Genomic DNA, 22,531 nt, shown 5'->3' with positions numbered 1-22,531 from the left:
CTCTGCTCAGCTCTGGTGAGACCTCATCCAGAGTCCTGTTATGGGGCTTCCAACACAAGAAGGACATGGACCTGATGGAGAGCTTCCAGAAGACAGTCACAAAGATGATTAGAGGCCTGGAGCACCTCTCCTGTGAGGACAGGCAGCTGAGCCTGTTCAGCTTGGAGAAGGTTCTGGGGAGACATTCCAGAGGTCTTCCATGACCTGAAGGGGGCCTACAAGAAAGCTGGTGAGGGACTGTTTTCAAGGATGTGTAGCAATAGGACAAAAGGCAATGGTTTATAAACTAGAGAAGGGCAGATTTAGATGGGGCCTCAGGAAGTTCTTTACTATGAGGGTGCTGGAGTGCTGAAGAATGTGTGTGTGTGAATTCAGGGAAGGAGGGCAGAAACTAGGTTTGAAAGACAAGGCATAACTCGGTTTGCAGCATACAGCTTGCACCAGCTGCTTTTCCTGACAGAAGTGAAACCACTCTCACCTATCATCCACTCCAAAATTGCACTGTAAAGCTCTGTCTTGGACTCATTGGGACTGAAACATGATCTTGGGAAACCAGAACAGAAGCAAATATACAAGGCTTGATTCAGCAGTAAATAGGAAAAAAAATGGGTATAAGGAAAATGAAATTGGCAACTATGTGTGCTTTTTACCTAAGAGGTCACGGAGACATCATTATTTTGAATAACAAGGGCTACATTTCAGCCAAAGCAGTGACTGCAGCTTTGAAGAGCCAGTAATTAAGGAAAGAAGTGCATGATTTGGGGAAAAAAAAGGGAAAAAAAAGAAAAGGATGAAAACATTATCTCCTCCACCCTTTCTTTAAAGCAGGTCATGTTAGCAAAAAAGGACAATCAGGCAGACTGTTAGTATAGATATTTAGAACTGTTCAGAGGTTTTTGGAGACAATAAAAACTTGCTGTGAAAAGTGAAAGAAAATTAAGAACCCAGGAATAAGTAAATAATTAAAAGAAGGCAGAGGTGAACTAGATGAAGGCAGAGAATGTCTGGAAGATAGAGGGCAGACATAAGTAACCAGAAATCAAAACCAAGCTTCACCTCATTTTGTTTCTTCTGTTATTAAGACCCCTACTATCCATGAGAAAAAGGCATGGACTTTCCTTATAATCACCTGGTGATTCCATGCAGGGATATCACCCGTGCCATCCCAGTATCCTCAAAAGTTACAACACAAGTGATGGTTGGATATTAGCATCCCTGCCATAATTAATTAATAGGTGCCCGCATAGCACTCCCAAAATTTCTGTTTATAGCATAAGTATTAGTTTCAGGTTGCTCCTATAGGGACGAGTATCTCCATCTTGTTTCGCTATCCTTGTGCTTTCTTTGCCTAGCAGTAACCACTCAAAGAGGGCCTCCTGGTGGTGGAACCTGCGACAGTCAAGCAGGATGAAAGCGTAAGACTTTGTCAAGCAGTGAAACAGCTGTTCTTTGTCTCTTGACTTGGCTATAAAGAAAAAACAAAGCGAGAAAAACGAGGTGTCTGCATTGACAGTAAAATATAGGTGAGAAATTTAATAACTGCAGTACTAAAAGAAGGGACATCATTAACTGCAGAGCCCTGAGGCAACAGGAATTGTCTCACTGCTGAAGAAACTGGGCATGGAATTGATTTCAGCATGCCAAAAAAATGTCATCAGTTTTAAAGGCAGTCTCATTTAGCTCACAAGATAATGTAGCAAGTTTCAAGCAGCAATAATTACGATAAATATTCTCTTTAACATCAGAGTAAGCCTAGAGTACGTCTCCCGAATTCAACAGTCGGTGGAACTTCCCTATAATTATGGATATAACAAAGAACAATAAGAACTCTGCAGTGTGTATGAAACAAAAAGGAAAGAGAAACACTAGGGAGTTAAAAGTGGCTCTGATACCATCTAAACTGTAGATTCTGCATCACTTCTGAAACACAAAAAAAAAAAAAGCCAGAGAAGATGCTCCAAATTAGGCAACCCAGAACAGCTTGGATCTATTCCAAAATGTACACTTTGTCATGTGCTACAGCCCCATCTTCATCGTGTCATCCTCTCAGCCTTCCACCAGTGTGCCCAAAGACAGCTTCATAAAGAGCCATGCAGTTTCCTTACACGAAGACTGTAACATGCAGCTTCCTCACTGGTTAATAAGCTTTTGCAGATCCTAAGTGTTAGCTATAGCTATTGTACTGGGAGAGAGAACGCGTGCTAGGTGTTCACTTCCCCACAAAGGGACAGGCGCAGAAGATGTGCAGTGCTACACCATAGTGCTTTTAGCATCACTTAAAATCTTACAATAAGACTACCCACTGGCAGGAGAGCAATGCAATGTACTGAGAGGCAATACCAGAAACACTGATGGGCAGCTCTTGTCTCAGTATCCGCCTGACATAAGCCACTGCCAGAATAGCCTAGGACCCTGCTGCAGCAAGGAAATTAATTCCGTAGCATTTTTCGATGAAATGGAGTCTGGCAAGAAATTCAATTTAGGAAACCCATGCCAAAGAAGAAACATTCCTGAAGCAAATTACCCCACAAATCAGACAGTGAACCTCTTTCTCTTGCTTTCAGACTTCAGGAGAAGCTTTCTGAACTCTCATTCACAAGCCCTACCAACTGTGAAAGTAGTCACCCACGTATTGGCATCCATGCACACAGCAATCAGGCACAAAGAAGCATGCGTTCACCTCACACTCCAAGGCAGGCTGCCTGGATGGGCCGTCTGGCTTTTTTTTCAGAGTTTCTGCCTCGGGGAAAGAAGCTGTCAGAGATTCCCTCTGTCAAAGAATCACTGTGAAACTCTGGATAAATGAGACAGTTTAGCTTTACAGTAGTTATGATGTATTACTACAATACGCATATTGCTTAGTACAAAGAGAGCTCAAGCACCCAGTGATGCTGAAACATCCAGGTTTCCTCTCAGAAGGTGAACATTACTACCCCTGTGTTACTGGCAAGCCACATTCTGATCAGAGCTTCTTAACATCTGTTATTTCCACTCCTCAATAACAAACCTTTGAGAAGAAAAGGCTTGAGGAGACCTTATTACCATGTACCAGTACATAAAGGGGGGCTACCAGGAGGATGGAGAGTCCCTTTTCACAAGGAGTCACATGAAAAAGACAAGGGGTAGTGGGTACAAGTTGCTCCTGGGGAGATTCCGATTGGACTCCAAAAGAAAATTTTTCACCATGAGAGCAGTTAGATATTGGGATAGTCTCCCAAGGGAAGTAGTGGATTCAGACAGTCTTAGGTCTCAGCTTGACAGGGTGCTGAGCCACTCGTTTAAACTACACTATCCCCTGGATCTTTGGGATCCTTTCCCACCTGGCATTCTGTGAACCCCCTGAAGTATTAATAAAGGGAACTTACGTGCCTTTGTCTTTGAGCATCCCAGAGAGATGCTGCTCTCATCTGGAGCTCTTCAAGTTTGTGTTATGTCTTTGGAAATTCAAAAATTTCCCAGTGCATTTAACAACAACAACAAAAGTGAGTGTTAAGAGCTCAGTTCCCCACCATCCTGTATTGACTCTTCCAAGCACCTAGGTTAGCTACAGGGTTTTCATTCAGTTCATAATTGTAATTCTACATTGTCTCAGCTTTTCTTACAAGGTTCTTACACTCATTTCACTTCTGGCCCTTTTTTTCCATCTCTCCACTATATGCACACACACATTTGGCCACTAAATGCTGATAGAAGCCACAACTACTTCACATAACCTTTGTTCAGAACTCTGTTTTACTTTTAAGGGTGTTGGTCTCCCCGACTGTAATCCCTTATTTTAAAACAATCATTAATTTCCAGCACATAGACTGCAGTACATGGGGTCAGAAGGCCACTGCTTTTATAGGATGCATCCTGCAAGAATCAAGGTATTGCTTAACTGGACTACCAGAAGATCCTGCAGCACCAGAGATTTTTCTTGTCTGTAGTCACTGGCTTGGCACTGTGGTAACTTTCACCTTCTCATTCCAAACAAGCAATTTTCTGGTTCACTTCAGGCAAGGTGCCAATTAAGCACTCTGAGAAGGACAGACTGTTAAAGAACTTTTTACTGGAGCACAAGTAAAGTCAAAACTAAAGTCGAAAGCTGGCAATTCTCTCATTTTCTCTTCTCTTTCCTGACATTTCTGTTTATCTGCTCCTCTCCCCCCACCTCTTTTTCCTATTTTTTAATTGCTCCCTTTTAACTAAAGTCAGCATTCTAATATCTCATTAATTTTCAGGAAAGCCTCCCAAATTCTTGGACAGAAGCTTTTCTAACACAGAAGTAAGCAATTTCAGATGACTAAATTCTAACAGTAGGTGGAGAATAAATTTAAAATTTAGGAAAAGGAATAGTATTTTGCCTTTGCAATATAAACCAAAATTGGCAGTAAGTGCTACATGCCCCTGCCGTTCATTCAAGGGATTATCCAAACGAACGACCAAAGCCACCTCCCAGAGAGTACAAGCCAGCAAGTTACACTATCAAACTACACTTATTTCATCGTGTGTTGAGAAGGAAGGACTTGCAACATGCGTGGAAAATCAGGACAATGGGACTGCTTCAGAAGACAGCTTATTAAGGAAGCAGGCTCTGCTCTTCTCCAACTTCTAACCCATCCTGCAGTGCAGGACCCCAGGCCTTCTCCATTCTCCCATGTTCCCAAGCAAGGAAAGATTCTCTGCCAAATGACGCTCTGGGGTTTTTTTCTGCAAAAAAATATTTTAAACGCCCTTCAAATAATTCCAGTATTTCATGGAACGCATAAAGAAGCATCAGGCGGAGCCTCTCAAGTGGGATGCACCCCGACCACGAGAAGAGCCCCGTCTCTACCACAGCCAGCGGGTCCGAGAGGAGGCTGGGGGCCCGAAGCAGGGCGCTGAGCCGGGAAGGCAAGCGGCCACCGAGGCTACGCGGAGGCCATTCAGGCAGACCCTCCGCAGCCGCCTCTGCCTCGCCCGCGGAGCATTTCCCCTCCTCCTCACGGCAACCACCAGCCCCCCGCGCCCAGGCCTGGGGGCCGCCCACGGCAGCGGCAGCGGCGGCGCTGGGGAGGAGCGGCTGAGCCTCGCCGTCGCCACGGCAACGCAGCGGCCGCAAACGGCTGCCGAGGCACGCAGCGGCGGACGACGAGCAGGCACAGCTCGCTGGAGAAGCCGGTAATTAACGCGAACCCCGGTGGAACAGCCCGGCCGGGCCGCCCCCGCACCGCAGGGCGGCTCTACCACTCCGGGGCGGGGGCTGCGGGGGGGTGCCTCATCTGCTCCAGCCGCTGCCCCCTGCGCTGCCGGGAGGGAGCACGGACCGAGGGGCCATCCCGTGCGGAGATTAGCACTCTCCGCTTCTCCCCTCCTTTCTCCTCTGCGCTGCCGTTGGGTGGTGCGGCCCGAGCTCCCACCCCCAAGCGCCATTTAACGCTTTCTGAAGAGTGGGGGGTGAGGAGAATTTGTGTGGGGTCTGGTTTTAGGTGGAAACCAGTCGGTGGAAGTGCCGGAAAAGGGGCTGCTAGAGGAAGCCTCGTCCTTACCAACGTGGCTGTCTTGTCACATTTCTGCTTCTGGCCTGCGGCCTCATACCGTCCGCGTCCCGTCTCTTCTGCGAGCAGGTCGAGGGGAGCATCCCGTCGGGCCAGCCAGCAACGCGTGATGCCCCTCTTCGGGAACACCTTCAGCCCCAAGAAAACTCCCCCCAGGAAATGCGCCTCTCTCTCCAGCCTGTACTTTGTGAGTCCCTTGCCTGAGGGAACGCTTGCTCCGTGACCGGGGGTGGGTGGCTCCTGCTCCAAGTCCCGTAACGCTTTAAAGAACTCCTAACTATGCCGCTTTCCTCCTGCACTGCACCGCCGCTCCTAATCATTGGTGACTATACATGAAGGTAGAAACAAAGTAGCTCAGGATAGGCTCATCAACACCCCACCCACAGTCCAGAACTTTCACCTGAAGCTTCTCACTAGTGGTCTTTATCACAGGGAGATGAGTGCATGTTGGGGCATGAGAAAGTGTAGGTGTGCTAGTAAAAAGAGCCAGTCTTCTACTGCAGTGGCACACGACAGAAGTAGGGTTTCAGGCTCCAGGGCCAGTCAGACCAGCAACTTCTGTTGGAATGCCAGTCACTAAGAAATGGATGAGCAGGGGGAAGGCTGGCTTTGGATTTCACAGAATCACAGAGTGCATTAGGTTGGAAGGGACCCTTGAAGGTCATCTTGTCCAATCCCTATGTAGTGAGCAGGGACATCACCACTAGATGAGGCTTCTCAGATGCCCATAAAGCTTGACCTTGAATGTCTGCAGTAACAGGGTCTCAACCACATCTCTGAGCAAACCTGTGCCAGTATTTCACCACTCTCATTATAAAGACCTCCCTCCTTACGTCTAACCTAAACCTACCCTGCTCTAGTTTAAAACCATTGCCCCTCACCCTGTGACTACATGCCCTTGTAAGCAGTCCTTCCCCAGCCTTCCTGTGCTTTGGTAAAATGTTGTCCTCTCCTTGCAGACGGATAGATCGAACCGTGAGATTGAGCTGGGCCTGGAGTATGGCACCCCCACCGTGAACCTCCCTGGCCACAGCCTCAAGTTTGAAAATGGCCAGTGGGTGGCAGGTAGAGTACAGCTCAGCTTACTTTGGGCCGTAGAAGCCATGGTTGGCTGACAATCCGTATTTTGACCTGTTTTGTTCCTTCCAGAATCAGGAACCTTCACCGGGGATCACAGGGAAATGCAGCACTTACGCAAACGAAACCAGCAGCTACAGGAAGAAAACAACCTCCTTCGTTTGAAGGTGGATATTCTGCTGGACATGGTGAGTCTGCCCAACAGCCACCTGCCAACAGTAGTGGAAGTGCCCAAGCAAAGAGTTCTGAGGCTGCCGAAGAGGCTGTTCTGGCTGCACCCTGCTTTTCCTGCGTTGCCCTGCTACACAAGGCAACTGTAACAGCAAAGTGTCTGTGGAAGTAAAGTCTGACCTTTGAAAATAGAGGGGAAGGTTCCCCCCCAGCTGTGGCTGGGTTAAAGAGGAGCCACTGCAAGTGCCATGTCTCCTCTTTCCCTTTCTGCATGGAGTATGGCATTTTTATTTTCTGACCCTCTGGCCTCTGCCCTAACTGTGCAACCCAAGTTACAGCCACCTTTTCTGGTCACAGAAGGTTAAAGCTTTCATCTGCTGTGACAAGTGCTGTGACATATGCCTATGGATGAAGGAATTCCCAGTCCCTAAATAAACCAAAATTTGACTTTACCCAGAGATCACAGCTTTCATGCTTAAAGTCTGGAGACGTTTTCAGTGAAAAAGAATACATGCATCCTCAGTCTGCTACGTGATTTAGCCTTCATGTCAGTTTCACTCAACCCTTCATCAGTTTCCTACCTTATGCCCTTCCCATGTTTTAAAACTGGCAAGCAGCTTTGGTGGCTGGAGCACGTAGCAGAAGTCCCAGCTGCTCTCCAGGTTTTTCAGGCAACCTCAGTGAAGTGTGGAATCTCAGCTTCCCCTGCACTCAGAGGAACAAATTCCCTCACCCGGGTGCTGGCCTGCGGCTGTAAATCTTGGTGATGTGTCTGGGAAGGTTGTGTTGTGAAATCAGAAAACCTTCCAAGGCACAAATGGCTCACTGCATGTGCTGCTGCATCACGAGGTGCTTCTCCAGAAAGAAAGCAATCCCTCATCCATCTAAGGGCTTTTCACGTTGTCCTGATTTTAACTAGGATAGCGTTAATTTGCTTCCTAGTAGCTGGTACAGTGCTGTGTTTTGCATCTACTGTGAGGCTAATGTTGATAACACAGTGATGGTTTAGTTGCTGCTAAGTAGCACTTAGCCTAAGTGAAGGATTTCTCAGTTTCCCATGCTGTGCCAGTGAGCAGGTACACAAGAAGCTGGCAGGGAGCATGGCCAGGACAGCTGACTCAAACTAACCAAAGGGACATAGGTACTGTAGGACATCCTGCTCAGCGTATAAACTGTGGGGAGTTGGCCCTGAGGGGCTGGTTGCTGCTCAGGTATTGGGCAGTGGGCAGAGAGCAATTGCATAGTGCATCACTTGTCATTTCTGGGCTTTTGTTTCTCTCTGGTTTTATGTTCTTCATTATTATTAAATCATAACAATAATGAAATACAATAATAGGCAGGGCCCCTCTAGTACTGGTCTAGATTCTACTAGGATTCTCCACTCACTTCTTGTAAAAACAGATTAGAATTCATTTCCATAGGATTAGGAGTAAAACCACCCCTTATACTCCATCTGGGAAACTGCCCACTGGAGGCTGGAGCATGAATTCTCTTTTGTGAGGATTTCTTTGCAACTCGTGTACTTGTTTCTCTAGGATTGAGGTAGGTCTTCCATCCCACTCCTGCATGTCCTCTCCATGATCCTGCAGGTAAAACCATAGGTTATCCCAGGGTGTACACCTTCTGTATTCTCTTTGAGCAGAGGAACAAGCATCTCCTAGTAGCTGAGATACTGATTTGTACAGACTAGGGACAGAGCTTACCCTCAAATCACTAAAACTCTCTGGACAGTTTCTCAGCTGGTGTGTCTGGCAATTTCTCCACAGCAGCAACATGATGAGAACAGTCTGATAATTAAAATAATAATAATAGTAATGAAAAGAAAAATAACAAAAAAGATAGAGGAAAAAAGACTTAAGAAAAGTGATGCACAATGCAGTTGCTCACCAGCTGCTGACTGATGCTCCAGCAGGAACCCACCCCTCCCAGGCAGCTCTTCCCAGTTTATGTACTGAGCATGATGTCGTATGATAGGGATTGTCCCTTTGGTTTGTTCAGGTCAGCTGTCCTGGCCATGCTTCCTCCCAGGTTCTTGTGCATCTTCTTGCTGGGAAACTGAGAAAATCCTTAACTTGGGGTATCTGTACTTCATGACAACTAAAACACCAGTGTGTTAGCAACATTATACTCACACTAAATCCAGAACACAGCACTGTACTAGCTGCTAGTAAGAAAATTAACTCCATCCCACCCAAAAGCAGGACATGTGTCCCACCATGCGTGTCCAAGGAACACATCAGGAAGCAAGGTCACATATCCTGGTGTCTGCCCCAAAGCCATAGGACTGGGTGGAGGTTGGAGGAGTGGCTCAATCTTGGTCCTTTGCTGTGTTGCAGCTCTCCGAGACCACAGCTGAGTCCCACCTGATGGAGAAGGAGCTGGAGGAATTGAAGAACCACAACCGTAGAAGGAAATGAAGATAAAGAGTTGGCTGGAGGAGAGGAGAGCAAAGAGGCTGGCTGCCCCCACTCATGGGACCCCAGGGCTCGCCTGGATCTCCTAGCTGTGTTGGTGTTATGAATAAGGGGGAATAGGGTGAGAAATTAATAAAATTAATAATATTTTATTTATTTATTTGGCTCCACCTCCCACATAATGTGATACAAAGGTTATACAGGGTGGGTAGTTCAGTTGAGCGTTTTCTGCCCTGTACTGCCACAGTTGGTACTGTTTGTAGGTACGTCCTTCCGTGGGACCATGAATAACAAGTTACCCCTGTGTGGTGCAGGAGGTACTCTGTTACAGCAATTTCATCACCTCAGCAAGTCACCACAGCACTGTTAACACATTTTGCTGAAAAGAATTTTGCCTCACTACGTTTCCTCACTGCAGCCCAGTCATAGGTACCCTCTTTCCTAAGGTAGCCTGACAACAGGTGCTGGAGAAGATCCACTTCCTGAGTGGGCCCGTCCCTACCCCGTGACCTTAAACCACAGGATGTCCTGCCCCCTCCCCACTAAACGTTCCCCCTCAAGACAGCCTGGGTGGGTTCATGAGAGCTTCACTCCTTGCCTCTGGTGAGCAGGATGGGTGGGCTGCCTGTTCTCAAGAATTTTGTATACTTAATATAAAAATTTGCATTTCGAGCCAGAGTCTGTGAGCGTTTGTTATGTAAAGGGTCGTGCTCCGAGCTGAGTGGCGATGGGGAACGGGGGCGGGGACGAGGAGCATGGCCGCCCCGGGCGAGCCGCACGGAGGGAGGCGGCAGCGCTCCCGTCCGCTACGGGGCGCTCTCTCCCCTTCCCGAGCTGCGGCAGCACCACCCCGATTCCGGCGGCGCTCTGGCCGCCATTCCGCTTCCGCTGGCTCGCCGCCCCCTCTGTCCCTGCCTGGTGGTGATGGCTGCCGCTGCGTCCCTGTCCCCGGAGGAACTGCTGCCCAAGGGCAGCTCGGGCAAGGCCGAGGAGCTGGAGGACGAGCTGGAAGAAGAGGACGACGACGAGGAGGTAGCGGGGCGGGCGGCGGCGGGCCGGGCCGGGCCGGGCGGGCGGGTCGGGCGGGGTGACCCCGGCGGGCGCGCAGGGCCGGGATGGGCCTGACGCGGTGTGTGCCGCCCGCAGCTGGACGAGACGCTGGCGGAGCGGCTGTGGGGGCTGACAGAGATGTTCCCCGAGAGCGTCCGCTCGGCAGCTGGAGCCACCTTCGACCTGTCGCTGATGGTAGCGCAGAAGATGTACAGGTGAGGGAGCGGCGCGCCGGGCTGGGTGGGAGGCCGTCGGGAGCGGGCCGCCCGGTGGGTGCGGGGCGGCTCTGCCGTCTCCCACTGCGGCTTTGGCCGCTGACAGCGCAGTGCGGAGCGGGCGGGGAGCGACAGGGCCGCAGCGTTTGCTTCTCGGCAGCATGGGCAAAGCCGGGTGGAGAGGACAGAGGAGAAGGGCAACCCCGAGGCATGGGGGCGGAACCTGGGGAGGGATTTTGTATGAGGCATGGAAAGGAAACACGGAAGAAGCCCTAACGCCTCTGAGAAGCAAATAATGATCCGGTTCTTATTCCTACTGTGCTTTCTCCTCGCTAGATTCTCCAGGGCAGCTCTGTGGATTGGGACCACCTCCTTCATGATTCTGGTTCTTCCGGTAGTCTTTGAAACCGAAAAACTGCAGATGGAGCAACAGCAGCAGCTGCAGCAGCGACAGGTGAGGCAGGAACATCCCAGCCCTCTCTCAAGGCCCTTCAGAGTTGGCTTAGAGTGTCTGCACCTCCTTCCAGTTACCAGTTGCTGGAGAAGCTAAGGAAACAGGAGTAGTTTGTTATATATTGCGGCCTTGTTCATCCCACCAGATGCTCTGGCTGGATGTTCCAGTGGGACAGTCTTCCCAATTCCCTGCTGGCAGCAAACTCAGGCAAACAGAAGACAGCTTTCATTGGGCCAAAACAAGGAGCAGGGGCAGCTTACAGGCCTAATGCAGTGATGCCCAAACCTGCGGTGTTTGCATGTGCTGTGGTCAAGCGTGGCTGTCATAGCAGGGGAGGAACCAAGTACCTTCAGTGGCCTACTGAGAAGCTGTGGGAGGGGAAGGTGGTGCATGGCAGCTGTTGTGTGTCCTTGCAGCCCCTCAACTGACCCTTTTTCTTCCAGATCCTCCTCGGACCCAATACAGGGCTCTCAGGGGGGATGCCTGGGGCCCTGCCTCCGCTGTCCGGAAAAATCTAATTTGTGAGAGCTGCGTTGGATTCTTATCGTGTGGGAAGACCTTGCAATTACTATACATTGAACTGTTGATTTGTTGGGTCAGGGCATTTTTTCTGTTAGTTCTTATTTTTGGTTCTCTTTGGGACATTGACCTGTTCATAAGAAGGTGGGGGTGGGGGGGAAGTCCCCCCTTCTGGACCCGATGATGGCTTCTGTCTGCATCCTCCTGCCATAGAAGTCGTGAGTCTTTCCTTTTATTCAATCACTATGCCATAACCAGTTACAGACTTGAACTGGGAGAGTTCCTCTCCAGCCTCCTTGCCCCCACAAAACCACCCTGGGGCGCAGGTCAGGCCTCGAAAGGTGGCAAAAAAACCCTATCCTTTCCTGGCCGACTTTGAGCTGAAGGACACTGGTGACAGGAGGAGGAGTGACCTCCCCAGCAAAGGAAGGAGGGGGTGCAGGTAGCTGTGCCTCGTGGAAACACTCTTTGGGAAGAAGCATCTGCAAAAACACTGTCGCTGCAAGGCTGTGTGCGCGCCAGAGCCGAGGGAGCGCAGGCCAGGCTCGAGACGATCACACCCGCACTGATCCTCTGCCTCATAAAGTAGAACTTCAGATAGCAGCTGCGTATTTTTTTGTAAGGAATATTAAATAAATCCAACCTGAGCAGTGTGGGTTTAACAGACGTCCTTCAGGGAGGCTCAGTTCTTTCTGGGTAGAAACCCTTCACTTCCATGCATGGCCCAGCAGCAGGGGAAGACACAGACACCACTGTGCTTTCAGGTGGCTAAGCAAACTTTGTGTTGGCTTAACAGAGCCTTCAGAGGGGTGGCTACCTCAGCACCCATGCCTGACCTGCAACATTCTTAACTCACAGAACAGTTGCAGTGTAATAACCAAAGGAAAAAAAAAGAAAGATTTATTTTTCCTTTACATACTTCAATACAACTCAGTTGAACATACAGAAGTGATAGGACATTTATATGGAAGTGCTTTACCCACTTTTAATATTTGGTTAAACAAAACACATCTCTGTAAACAAACCCAAAATGAGGCTCTAACAAAAAAAAAAAGGGGGGAGGGGAAATACCAAGCAAGAAAAAAAACCCATGGGCTTCCCCCCTCCCAAGTGGTGGGACTGGACTGGCTCACCCACCTGTTTGGGCCGCAGCAGCCTCACCTTCCAATGGGGGTGTGATTGTACACTTCCCCTTTACCTGAGCAGTTGGATCACACTCTGTCCCCGCCCCGGGAAAGGAGCTGACATCAAAGGAGAAGAAAAAGTTAGCCCCAAAATACTTTAAAACATCTTTGCATATTGTGCACTGAGCCATTGGCTTGCAGTTCCCATGCAAACGGGGTTTCCAAAGTGCAACTTCAGTCAGCGTAGAAAACGTTGCTGTTGAGATTTGTTTTACCACCACCCCCCACTCCTTGAAGAAATGGCTTCAAGTCACAAGCAGAACGGCTGCAGGCTCCACATCTGCCTGTGAAGTGTTTAAAAACTGACAGCTGGTATTGGTCACTGGAATGTGTTACGAAATAGGACTTTTGATAGAAACACTGGGTCTTTAAAACCTAAGAGCCATTGATTTGCCTTTGACGGTGGGAGGCTGTGCTCAAGATTGCAGAATGGTGCTTGCCAGGCGTCCAGGGGTCTGTGAAGGGCATCATCCTGTTGTCATGTGGTCTTTGTTCTCTGCTAGGAAGGTGTGAGTGTGGTGGTCACTCAGCTTCAAGCACCTGCTCATGCATTTGCAGAGCTCTTGTGCTCATGCATTTGCAGAGCTCTTGACAGAAAAAGAACTGAGAAAAGGTAGTTAGTGTCCCTCCTTTTGTGAGCTCAAACACCAATTGGACTTCCCTGCACAATGGAGCAGGATCCTTCAAGCTCCATCACATCCCAGAGACTGCTGTTTAACTGACATCCTACATGTAAAGGGAGGGAAGCAAACAGCAGCTTGGCCAGGAAGCACTGAATGCCACAAAGTCTGTTCCAAATTCAGTGTTTCCTTCTCCTGCTGTGGAAGGTATGACCAAGCTACAACTCACCCAGCTGTCCAGGAAACAGCCAGTGGAGATTCCTCTTGGTGTCTCCACATCTAGTCATTCTTCCCCACAGAAGGGAGAGGAAAAAAGTCATTCATCCACTAGTGGAATGTTTGCTGGGCCAACGCTAAAGGAGAGGTCGGTTCAACTACCAAGCCAGGATCTCTCCAATGCCTGAAGGTTCTGGTGGAGCCTCTGCATCTCCCACATAATCAGCTAGTAACTACAAAGAGCAAAATCTGACTTTAAAAGGCTTCCCTCCACAGCTGATTTTTCCTTTGTAACTTTACCCTTTCTGGGACATTCTGCATGACATTAGGGACTGGGTTAGACTTCTGGAAAGAGGAAAAATGAAAGAGAACTAAATCCTCTAAAACCCCCTTCAAGATACATTCCCCTCTCCAAGCAGCCCCTAAACTACTGCGTAGTAGTTGGTCACCATGGGTGACCATGCAGAAAACCAACAGATGTTCAAGGAAAACAGCCAACAACATAGCACAAGAAACCCAAGCAGACTAGGCCCCCCTCTCCAGTCCAGAAACTAGATACTCCTTAATTAGCCTGGGCTTGCTGTTTCCACATCCCTTTGCCAGCCACATGCCAAACCACTCACTATGTATGAAAATCCCTGGAGACACTGGGGAAGAGTCCTGTAGCTACCCCAAGGAGCTTCTTGAAAGATGACACTGGTTTTATTATTGTTTGCCAAGTCCTGGCACAAACCATCCATACGAAGCAGAGGGTCATGCTGAGCACTGTACCATTCCTAGTGTTTTCAAGTGTCCTGAGAGACCTTTAGGAATTGCAAATGTCTGCATGACAACTTGTTTTGGAGGGAGAGACTTCTGAAGAGGCGGCAGTGTGCTCGGCTCCTGCTCTGCCCCAGCAAAGCCTGGAGGGAGCAGTGTCCTACCACACATGGCCTTGGGCCATGTGGGGAAAGGGAGGCTAGAGGCTTCCAGACACCCTAGCCCCAAAGCCCACTTTTAAAGACTGCAATGCCTTCTGGCTAGCCAAAGGGCAAGCAGCTCACCCACCTTTGCAATTAAAGTGATTGGCTTCCAGTTTCCTCCACTCTGATCCTCAATTCTTCCCCCTACCCCCACCCCACCGATGTCCTATGCAGTTGCCCTATTGCACCAAGGAAGGAAGAGAAGAGCCTAACAAAGGAAATTCCAGATGAGAAGAGTCTGGGGCACCCATTATTCAGGTTTCAGGATGTCAGGAGTTCAGTAAAGGGGAAGAGCTGTAGTGGGAGGACAGAATTGGTCCAGGTCACACGTCAGCTCTCCAGCTCTGATGTGCTTCCACCTCCTCTGGCACCACCAGCAGGAGTTCACAGTTCTTTCCTCTCAGCTGGTGTTTCAAAAATTTCCTATCATAAAGAGAAACAGAAATAAGTGCTACTGAATGTAGAACTTCATCTTCAACAACTAAATGCAACTGACTATGCAAATGACAGGAAATGGGAGGAAACCCACACACACTTAGTTTTTCTCTGACAAAAACCACCAACCAAACAAAGCAAAACCCAAACAAGTATTACACTTGTCCCACCAGATTCAACACACTTCTAACCAGAAAATTACCACAGAATCAGACAGACATGATCATAACTTTAGCAGAGAGAACTCTACATAGATGCTGAATTCCAGTTTTCCCAGGTGGCAAAGGTAGAATTAGAATAGAATTAACCAGGTTGGAAAAGAGCTTTGAGATCGAGCCCAACCTACCATCCAACACTATCTAATCAACCAAACCACGGCACCAAGCAACCCATCCAGTCTCTTCCTAAGCACAATTCAGTTTCTTCAGATCTTTGAGATAAAAAAACCCACTTTGTTTTAAAATAATTCCAACAAATCTGCAATAAGGAAAACCTTAAATGATCCATCGTTTACATATCTTTACCACAGGTCATAGCAGCAGCATACCAGCTGCTCATTTGACATAGTCCTGCAGCTTCTGTCTGCTTTTAAGCTTTTTCTAATACCAAACTTGTTTTTTCTCCCCCCCAATAATTATGAAAGTCAAATCAATGTTTTCTCTCCTAGGTTTTCTAGATTCCTTATATAGGAAGCCCGTGTTACTGCTGAAGAACAGCACACCCAGAAGCTCGGCACACTAGTTTCAGAACTGTGCTACTTGATCCCAGAATTTCACAAGGGGCTGACGTTCACTTCACCAAGACTTCAGTGGCAAGGTTGGCTCTGCGAATACTTCCCTCCCTCAGCACAAGCCCAGTCAAGACAGAAAAGCTGCTAGTAGGCTTTAAGACAGGATGGAATGGAAACTAAACAACAACTAAGAGCAGATGAGACTTAATAGTCTAACCACCCCAACCATCCTGTGTTAAGATGAAAGAGGAAGGGGAGTCAAGCCAGCATGATTCCTAACAAGCAGCCTTCTCTGCTGTCAGGAATAAGGATGCACTTTTGGTCTTGAAAGCCTTTTGTTTGGAACACACAGAGAGAACACTACTAAAGAGGTAAAGGAACACCAATACTCTCACTCTGAGGAGAGAGCAAGGCACAGCATATCTTGTTGCAGATGTCACTCATTAAAACTACATATGACATCTACCTTCATTGCTAGTGACAGAGCCAGCCCTTATGAGACAAAGTCAGGTTTCTCCTGAGCTTGCAGAGACTGCCACTGCCAAAAGCCATTTTCTTAGCTTTACTAAGTGGTTCCACAAGACACTTATTACTCTCACATCTTTGCTATTGAAGGTCAACTATAAATGCTTCAGTCACCAACTGGTTAAGGATATATTCCTCCACCTCCAACAGGAAAGGATTCAAGGAGGAACAGGGTGAAAGCCTAAAATAAAATCCTACCTGAGCTCACTTTCACCTCCAATCCACTCAGGCATCTTGAGTTTGGAGTCAAGGTTGTAGTAGGTGCCTCCCACCTCCCGGACACAGATCCAGTGCTGTCGCTTGAGGGGAAGCTTCAAAGGGCCCCAGCAAAGGCTGGAGGGCAGATTCATGATGAAGCCCATCACATTAGACAGGGCAATGACATTAACATCCCTGAAAAAGCACAGAAAACCAGACAGCAATAAGATTATGTTCTGGTACTACTTCACCTCTTTGTTCTGTTTACAAACAGCTGCCACCTCTGGAATTCCACAGCTCCTCAATACCTGCGCTTGTCCCACCAAACCGCCTCATAGCCTTTGGTCTGCAGTGCTGCCATGATCACGTTCACATCATAGTTTCCATTTCCCAGCATGCTCTTCTTGTGGGGTGTCACCATGGTGTTGGGAGACAGCCTGCAAACAGAACAGGAGACTGCTCTAGCAGGTGTTTGTGGAACCTATATTCCACAGTTGGAAGGGGCTATCTGCTATATAGGTTGAGTCTGCTCTCAGAGGGGTTGTGTTCAACACAAATGGTTCCATTCCCCACTCAAAGGGGCTGAGGGGGCTAAATAATGTACTTTTGATGTACAAAGCCTCCAAAAATCCTAGCTTTGATGTGGCAAAAAAGACTGGAGGAAGCTTTCTCCCCTCCCTGAACTGCTACTTCTGAAAGATGCTTCAGTTATTTCTTCCTCAGTTCAGAGCTGGAGTAAAAACCAGTTTGCCATTCACAACAACTATCACAATTTCAAGAGTTCAGCAGTCAACACCAGTCTTGAAGACTGGATGAGGTAACAAGCAGCAGGATGGCTTAGCTGCAGAAAGGGTTGTTCTGCCCTACCCCAGTAAATGAAAGAATTCAGACACAAAACTGTGAAGATATTTGGGGTTGGGAGTTTTGTAAAGCATTGCTGCTGCTGCTGCACAATAAAAAACCCCACCTTAACATTTTTAAACACTATCTGTTGCTGTGGGCAACTAAAGAGGAAACCTTGCTGCAAACAAATCTCAGCAGCAGCATTACTACAGCATCCAGAAACACAGCCCCTGTTAGATACAAAAATATAAAACAGTCTTCCCAGAAATGCAGGTAATGGGTTCAAGACATAAACCATGGTGACACATGGAGGGGGGAAGCCACTTAGTCACTTCTATTGGTTTATGCTTTTCCCCTGAGAAATTTTCTAAGGAGGGGAAACTGAGGGGGTGAATGATTATGGAGGTGACAGATGGGCTTCAATAGCTGGAAGAGCAAGCTCATGAGATAGCTGTGAACAGAGAACAGCAAGGTCATGCAATGCCAAACCAAGGAAAGCCAAGCCCAATGTCAGTTTTGTTGTGATGAGTTTGTTTAGACTGGCAAGAGCTCCATTAGCTCTGCCAGCACAAGGTTCAGACGTTCCATATAATCCAGATAGCCACGTTTCATCTGCCTCTCCCCCAGGTCAGCTCTGTGCCCAAAAACTCCTGATATTCCTGCACATTTTTTGCTTGGCCTTTAGCACAGTGCAAGGTCTCAGCCCTTCTGCATTCCTCTCCTGACAACATCAGACATTTGCCAAGAAGAAAACAGTGGATTGAGTAGGGAGTTTCACCCTCTCTACCCATGGCTGGTCTACAGCCAGGTAGCTTTCTTCATCAGTTGATTTTTCTTGCAGTGAAGGAGACCACAGCAGAACAGCCCAGATGGGAGAAGAGTGTGACATGGCCTGCCAATAGGAAAAGCTATTAAATCCCCACCACCGGGCACTGCCAAGCCACACAGTAATGCTTTCACAGAATCATGGTATCCAGTCTTTAAAGCTCTGCTGTGTTTCACTAATCATAGAGATGTGACTGCATGATCACTTGGCTGCCACTAATTCCTCAAGATCACTGCTTCAGCCTATTAACTCTCATTCATGAGTGCAAGTGAGCTAGGAAAGCCTCTCAAGTAACAGTGCCCTTTGGGTTGCACAAGCACCCTCTTGTGGCACCAGGTTTCCAGAGACAAGTTTATTTCAGAGCTGAAAGAACATGTGTATTTATCTGTGTCCCTTCCTGTAACTTGAAGAGCACCAGAAATGAGATGAAGAGACCAGAGGTGGCACACTCAAAGAACTGGTACCTGTGAGCAAACTTTCACAAGAAATCGCCTCAAGGTCTCTACTCACACACACTTAAACAGGGTCTACAATTACCACCTGAAGACTTTTGATTAGAAGAGGAATTAAGTTGCCTCCCCAAAGTTTGTTTTGTTTGGTGTTTTTTTGTTGTTGTTGGGCTTTTTCTTCCCCCCCTTCTATTTGGTTTTTGTATTGTTTTGTTTTTTTAATATCTAGACACTAAGCTGAGAAAGGCTGACAAAGTCAGACAGAAATCCAAGTAATAATCATTCTGAGCTTTCCAAGCCAGAAGCTTTTGATCAACATGTTGTCTCAGCACAATGGGCTCCAAGATTTCTGTATGCAGTTGTCTCTCCTAATCAGGTCTCAATTATACAGACTCCAGTGAAGCAGAGAGATTTTGTTTGTATCTCCATGCAACATCTGGAACATGCAATCTTACTTCCTGCAACAAAAGCCAGAGGAACATCCATAAATTTATTTTTGTATTAGAGGAATGAAGAGAGGAAGGACTACAAAATCAGATGGGAGCTCTGACCAAGTTTTGGCATATGCTTGAGATGATAATCACCAGACTTCACTGGCCTTATGCAATGGCACACAGCAAAAGGGAAACTAATGATTAAGCAACGTGGTTCAATCATTCTTCAAGGGATGTGGTAAAAGCTACAGAAAGCTCAAGTTTATTTGGGATTTTGTTACCTTGTCAACACCAGGTTTTAAAAAACAATTAAAAATCTACACTTCACCAAATTTTTATATCTTATTAAAAACATTCATCAGTCCTTCATCAAAGTCACTGACACAGAATATGACTAGACACAGGAAAGACGTGGAAAAATTATGTACAAAGGGCAAGTAAATCCACACTTCCTAAGGGAAGGGAGAGCTAGATATGACTAGTAACCCAGTATAGATACCAAGGTAGGTGCAATTCTTATGTATAACTTATAGCTCATCCATTTCTGAGAAGAATTTCCATGAGTGTTTCAGTACTACCATGGGGCTGAATCAATCTGTATCTTGGTTTGAATACTTGGATTGCACGATACCAGGTTAGAATCAAAGACAAATTCTCTCTTGTATGGCAAGGGGTCCAAGAAGATTAACAGCTCTCTCTGAGAGGCTTCATGCTGCACAGTAATTCTCTCTCACCAAGCCCAAAGAAAGCCAACTAATTAGATCATCACACCCCTCCTACCACATGAACTGCTTTTGCTTGCTTCAGGCCAATAGCACTCCATCTATGATTAAGATTCTGACAATTGCTGCTCTGGAACAAAACCACAGCACCTTTACACTGGTCCAGCTCCACTTCAACAGGAATTTTATTTACAGTGCTATCATACATAGCATTTTAATCTGACATTTGCTGTTGTCCATTGCCACACTTGCCAAAGACAGGCATATGTTCAATGAGTCAAGCAGCAGTTTCACAAACCCGCTGATTTTTGGGACAGCAGCAACAGGCACATAGCTCCCTTCTCATCAGCACAGGGTACCATGGCTGTGTTGTCCAACAGTACCTGTGTAACCACTGTCATCAAGTGTGACTTCCTACCTGTCACAAACAAGATGCTGTCAACAGGTATTCAAGCAAAACTTATGCAAGGAGCACAGCATCCACATATTATCAGAGAAGACTCTGTTGCCTATTTGACTATTTTCTTCATCACAGTTTTCAAAGGGCATGCTCAGAAATTGCACAAGGCACTGAAACAGCATAAAATAAACACTGCACAAAATGTGAGCTATGTTACAGGCCACATTAATAATTTGCATTTATCCCACTAAAATTAAAAATGCTTCTATTATTTGAGGCTGCCTGGGAAACATTTAACAAAGCCTCAGAATAGGGAATCTTAGCTACTGAAATTAAATCCAGCTTGACAGAGTACACAAGGTCTTGCTGCATGGAAAAAAGAAACTTGAAGAACTTCACTGAGCTGCTTGAGTAAGGAGTCACTCATTTGGCAAAGCTCTCAGTTTCCAAAAAAATGTAGAAGTTTTGTGGTACTAAGTCAAGAAGTTGTTATTATGAACCATTTGTCATTCCTGGTGCCTTCACTCTCCCAAAGCAACCCATTACCAGTTATCAACAGCAAGAGAACATCCACACGAGGTAGGGGCAAAAATACAAATGGGTAGAAGATGCATTAAGGTGGGTGGGGGAGAAGACAGCAGTCCAACCACATGACAGTATCTGCAACAAAGCCCTTGGACCCAAAATGGGCAGCCAGAACAGTTTAAGAAATAAGAGAGAATTTCTGCACTGAGAAAGCAGGTAAATAAAAGGGGTGGGGGTGGGCATATTTAAATAAGCTACATTCAGTCCAAAGCAAGCAGCAGCATACTTGGATCCCCTTTCACTCTTCCCCCCTCCCCCCCTAAATAAAATCTGAAAATTCCTCCAACCAACAGAAGATGTGGGGAAGCTAACACCAGTGCAGAGTATCCTACCTCTGAAAAATCTCTTGCAGGGTTTCCCTGGTGAAGGCGTTGCTGTCCTGGAAGACATTGTTGAGGGCATGGAGGGCACACAGCTCCCTACGCTGCTTCTCGTGGTAAATATGCAGTGGCGGCTGCTGGGGTGGCTCTGGTGATTCCGATTTGGTCTTGTCACCTTTCCATGGCACACAACTCATTTTTGCGTAGGGTGGATGGAGAGTAGGTGGTGAGAAATGCAGAAGGCTGAAGTTTCTTCCTCCACAGTCACAACAGAAGCCCACTGCCCCTTTATTTTTGCAGGCTAGCGTTGCTTCCAGCTCACAAACCCCACTCTTGTGCTTTAGTTTATTCAGTAATTGCCTCTGACAGCTGGTTTTAAAAACCACATAAAGATCTGCAACATATTTTTCCTCCCTCCTCCCATACCCCATAAAATGTAATATTTCCCTCCCCCCCCGGCCCCTGAAGAAAAAAAAATAAAGGAAAGGTCAAAATATATGAATTCCCTTAGTCTCAAGGTACCATCTGGAATTTATCACATCGCTCCTTTTCTTCCATCTCCTTTGGTTTACAGTGCCACTAAAAAGGTACCCAGAGATGGTTACAGAGGCCCACCCCCAAAGTGCCAGAGTGGAGAAAATGAAGCCAGCTTCTGGTGCTGCCTGTGGGATCACTGGGTAGTTAAGGACTTATCAGCTCCATTCCTCCATTCCTTTGGGAACAACTGAATCCATGCAGTAAGATGCCAACCGCTCAGGAAAGGAAACCGCTTCTTACTAGGCCACAAAAAACCCTAGGTCCAGGCTCCGAGGAAGTCAATTCCTCACAAGCTACCCTACACTCCGACAAAGGGAAGTCCCCGTTAGCAATGAGAACATGCAGCACAAAGCCCGTGGGGGCGAGGGAAGGGCAGGCAGCAGGCGGGACCGGCCCCAAGGCCTGCCTCGAACCTTCCCACTCCGGCCCTCCCCACCCCGCACTCGCACAAACAACCACCGCTACCAACGACAAGCCGGGCGTCAGCCGCGTCCCACAGCGAAGACCCAGCCCCACACCCGTGCCCCCGCCCCAACAGTCCCCCGTCCACCCCGCGCTGACGGGAAGCCCCCGCCTGGCAGCCTCCCCACCCCTCGGGGCTCGTCGCCAGGCCGAGGCGCCTGCTGAGGAGGGACGCGAGGGTAGCCGCTGAGGCGCCTCCGGGCCCCACAACCGCCTCACCCGCTCCTCGACCCCGACCGCCCCACAACGACAGCCCCTCGCGCATGCGCGCAGCCCCACTGGCTCCGCTCTTATTCCCCACCCCTCCCCTTCCCTCCGCCCCGTGACCTCCTCCCCCCGCGGCGCTCGTGCCCCGCGGCCCGCCCCGCACGCGCCGACGTCGAGGGCGCTCGTTCGCCCCCGCCCCCTGACGTCAGCGGCCGGCGCGGAGCGGCCTGAGGGTAGAGGTGCCAGCAGGCCCGTGGTGCTGCTGCGGGCTGGACTCCATCACATCCCGGGACAGCAGCGGAGTCAGTGCCCGCCTCAGAACCGCAACCAACTTTCCGGGTCGCCCTAGAAGTCCGACGCGGACGTGGGCGGCGGCATGGCTTGCCGGCTTCGTGCCCAGAGATGGGCAGGGGGCCGTCTGGGTTTGCTGCCGGGGCTCAGGCAGGGCTTGGCGTAGGGA

The 22,531-nt window shown here is 48.2% G+C and overlaps 3 protein-coding genes across 3 annotated transcripts; 2 read left to right on the top strand and 1 right to left on the bottom strand.

Annotated features, from left to right (window-relative positions):
- Positions 1-5,591: 5,591 nt before the first annotated feature.
- Positions 5,592-9,367, top strand: CBY1 (chibby family member 1, beta catenin antagonist). The gene is made up of 4 exons (XM_009902484.2): positions 5,592-5,703; positions 6,476-6,581; positions 6,666-6,781; positions 9,101-9,367. The coding sequence occupies exons 1-4, from the start codon at positions 5,626-5,628 to the stop codon at positions 9,179-9,181; spliced, it is 381 nt and encodes a 126-aa protein (XP_009900786.2). The 5' UTR covers positions 5,592-5,625; the 3' UTR covers positions 9,182-9,367.
- A 678-nt stretch (positions 9,368-10,045) lies between these two features.
- TOMM22 (translocase of outer mitochondrial membrane 22) lies at positions 10,046-12,077 on the top strand. Its single transcript, XM_054167904.1, has 4 exons — positions 10,046-10,210; positions 10,325-10,443; positions 10,780-10,897; positions 11,341-12,077. The coding sequence occupies exons 1-4, from the start codon at positions 10,103-10,105 to the stop codon at positions 11,413-11,415; spliced, it is 420 nt and encodes a 139-aa protein (XP_054023879.1). The 5' UTR covers positions 10,046-10,102; the 3' UTR covers positions 11,416-12,077.
- A 1,973-nt stretch (positions 12,078-14,050) lies between these two features.
- JOSD1 (Josephin domain containing 1) lies at positions 14,051-21,298 on the bottom strand. The gene is made up of 4 exons (XM_009902483.2): positions 20,878-21,298; positions 16,595-16,723; positions 16,287-16,481; positions 14,051-14,821 (listed from the first exon to the last, which is right to left on the bottom strand). The coding sequence occupies exons 1-4, from the start codon at positions 21,294-21,296 to the stop codon at positions 14,722-14,724; spliced, it is 843 nt and encodes a 280-aa protein (XP_009900785.2). The 5' UTR covers positions 21,297-21,298; the 3' UTR covers positions 14,051-14,721.
- Positions 21,299-22,531: the final 1,233 nt, after the last annotated feature.

The sequence above is a fragment of the Dryobates pubescens genome, chromosome 15, assembly GCF_014839835.1.
Source record: "Dryobates pubescens isolate bDryPub1 chromosome 15, bDryPub1.pri, whole genome shotgun sequence".
Taxonomy (NCBI): domain Eukaryota; kingdom Metazoa; phylum Chordata; class Aves; order Piciformes; family Picidae; genus Dryobates; species Dryobates pubescens.
This window is presented reverse-complemented; position numbering and strand designations above follow the sequence as displayed.

What these genes read in the sequence shown, in the direction of transcription:
- CBY1 (XM_009902484.2), top strand. Translation starts at nt 5,626, where the DNA reads ATGCCCCTCTTCGGGAACACCTTCAGCCCCAAGAAAACTCCCCCCAGG. An exon ending in CTCTCTCCAGCCTGTACTTT is followed by an intron (nt 5,704 to 6,475) that starts GTGAGTCCCTTG and finishes CTCTCCTTGCAG; the next exon opens with ACGGATAGATCGAACCGTGA. An exon ending in TGGATATTCTGCTGGACATG is followed by an intron (nt 6,782 to 9,100) that starts GTGAGTCTGCCC and finishes GCTGTGTTGCAG; the next exon opens with CTCTCCGAGACCACAGCTGA.
- JOSD1 (XM_009902483.2), bottom strand. Translation starts at nt 21,296, where the DNA reads ATGGGGTATGGGAGGAGGGAGGAAAAATATGTTGCAGATCTTTATGTG. An exon ending in CTGCAAGAGATTTTTCAGAG is followed by an intron (nt 16,724 to 20,877) that starts GTAGGATACTCT and finishes TTCTGTTTGCAG; the next exon opens with GCTGTCTCCCAACACCATGG. An exon ending in GGAGGTGAAAGTGAGCTCAG is followed by an intron (nt 14,822 to 16,286) that starts GTAGGATTTTAT and finishes TCTTTATGATAG; the next exon opens with GAAATTTTTGAAACACCAGC.
- TOMM22 (XM_054167904.1), top strand. Translation starts at nt 10,103, where the DNA reads ATGGCTGCCGCTGCGTCCCTGTCCCCGGAGGAACTGCTGCCCAAGGGC. An exon ending in GTAGCGCAGAAGATGTACAG is followed by an intron (nt 10,444 to 10,779) that starts GTGAGGGAGCGG and finishes TCTCCTCGCTAG; the next exon opens with ATTCTCCAGGGCAGCTCTGT. An exon ending in AGCAGCTGCAGCAGCGACAG is followed by an intron (nt 10,898 to 11,340) that starts GTGAGGCAGGAA and finishes TTTTTCTTCCAG; the next exon opens with ATCCTCCTCGGACCCAATAC.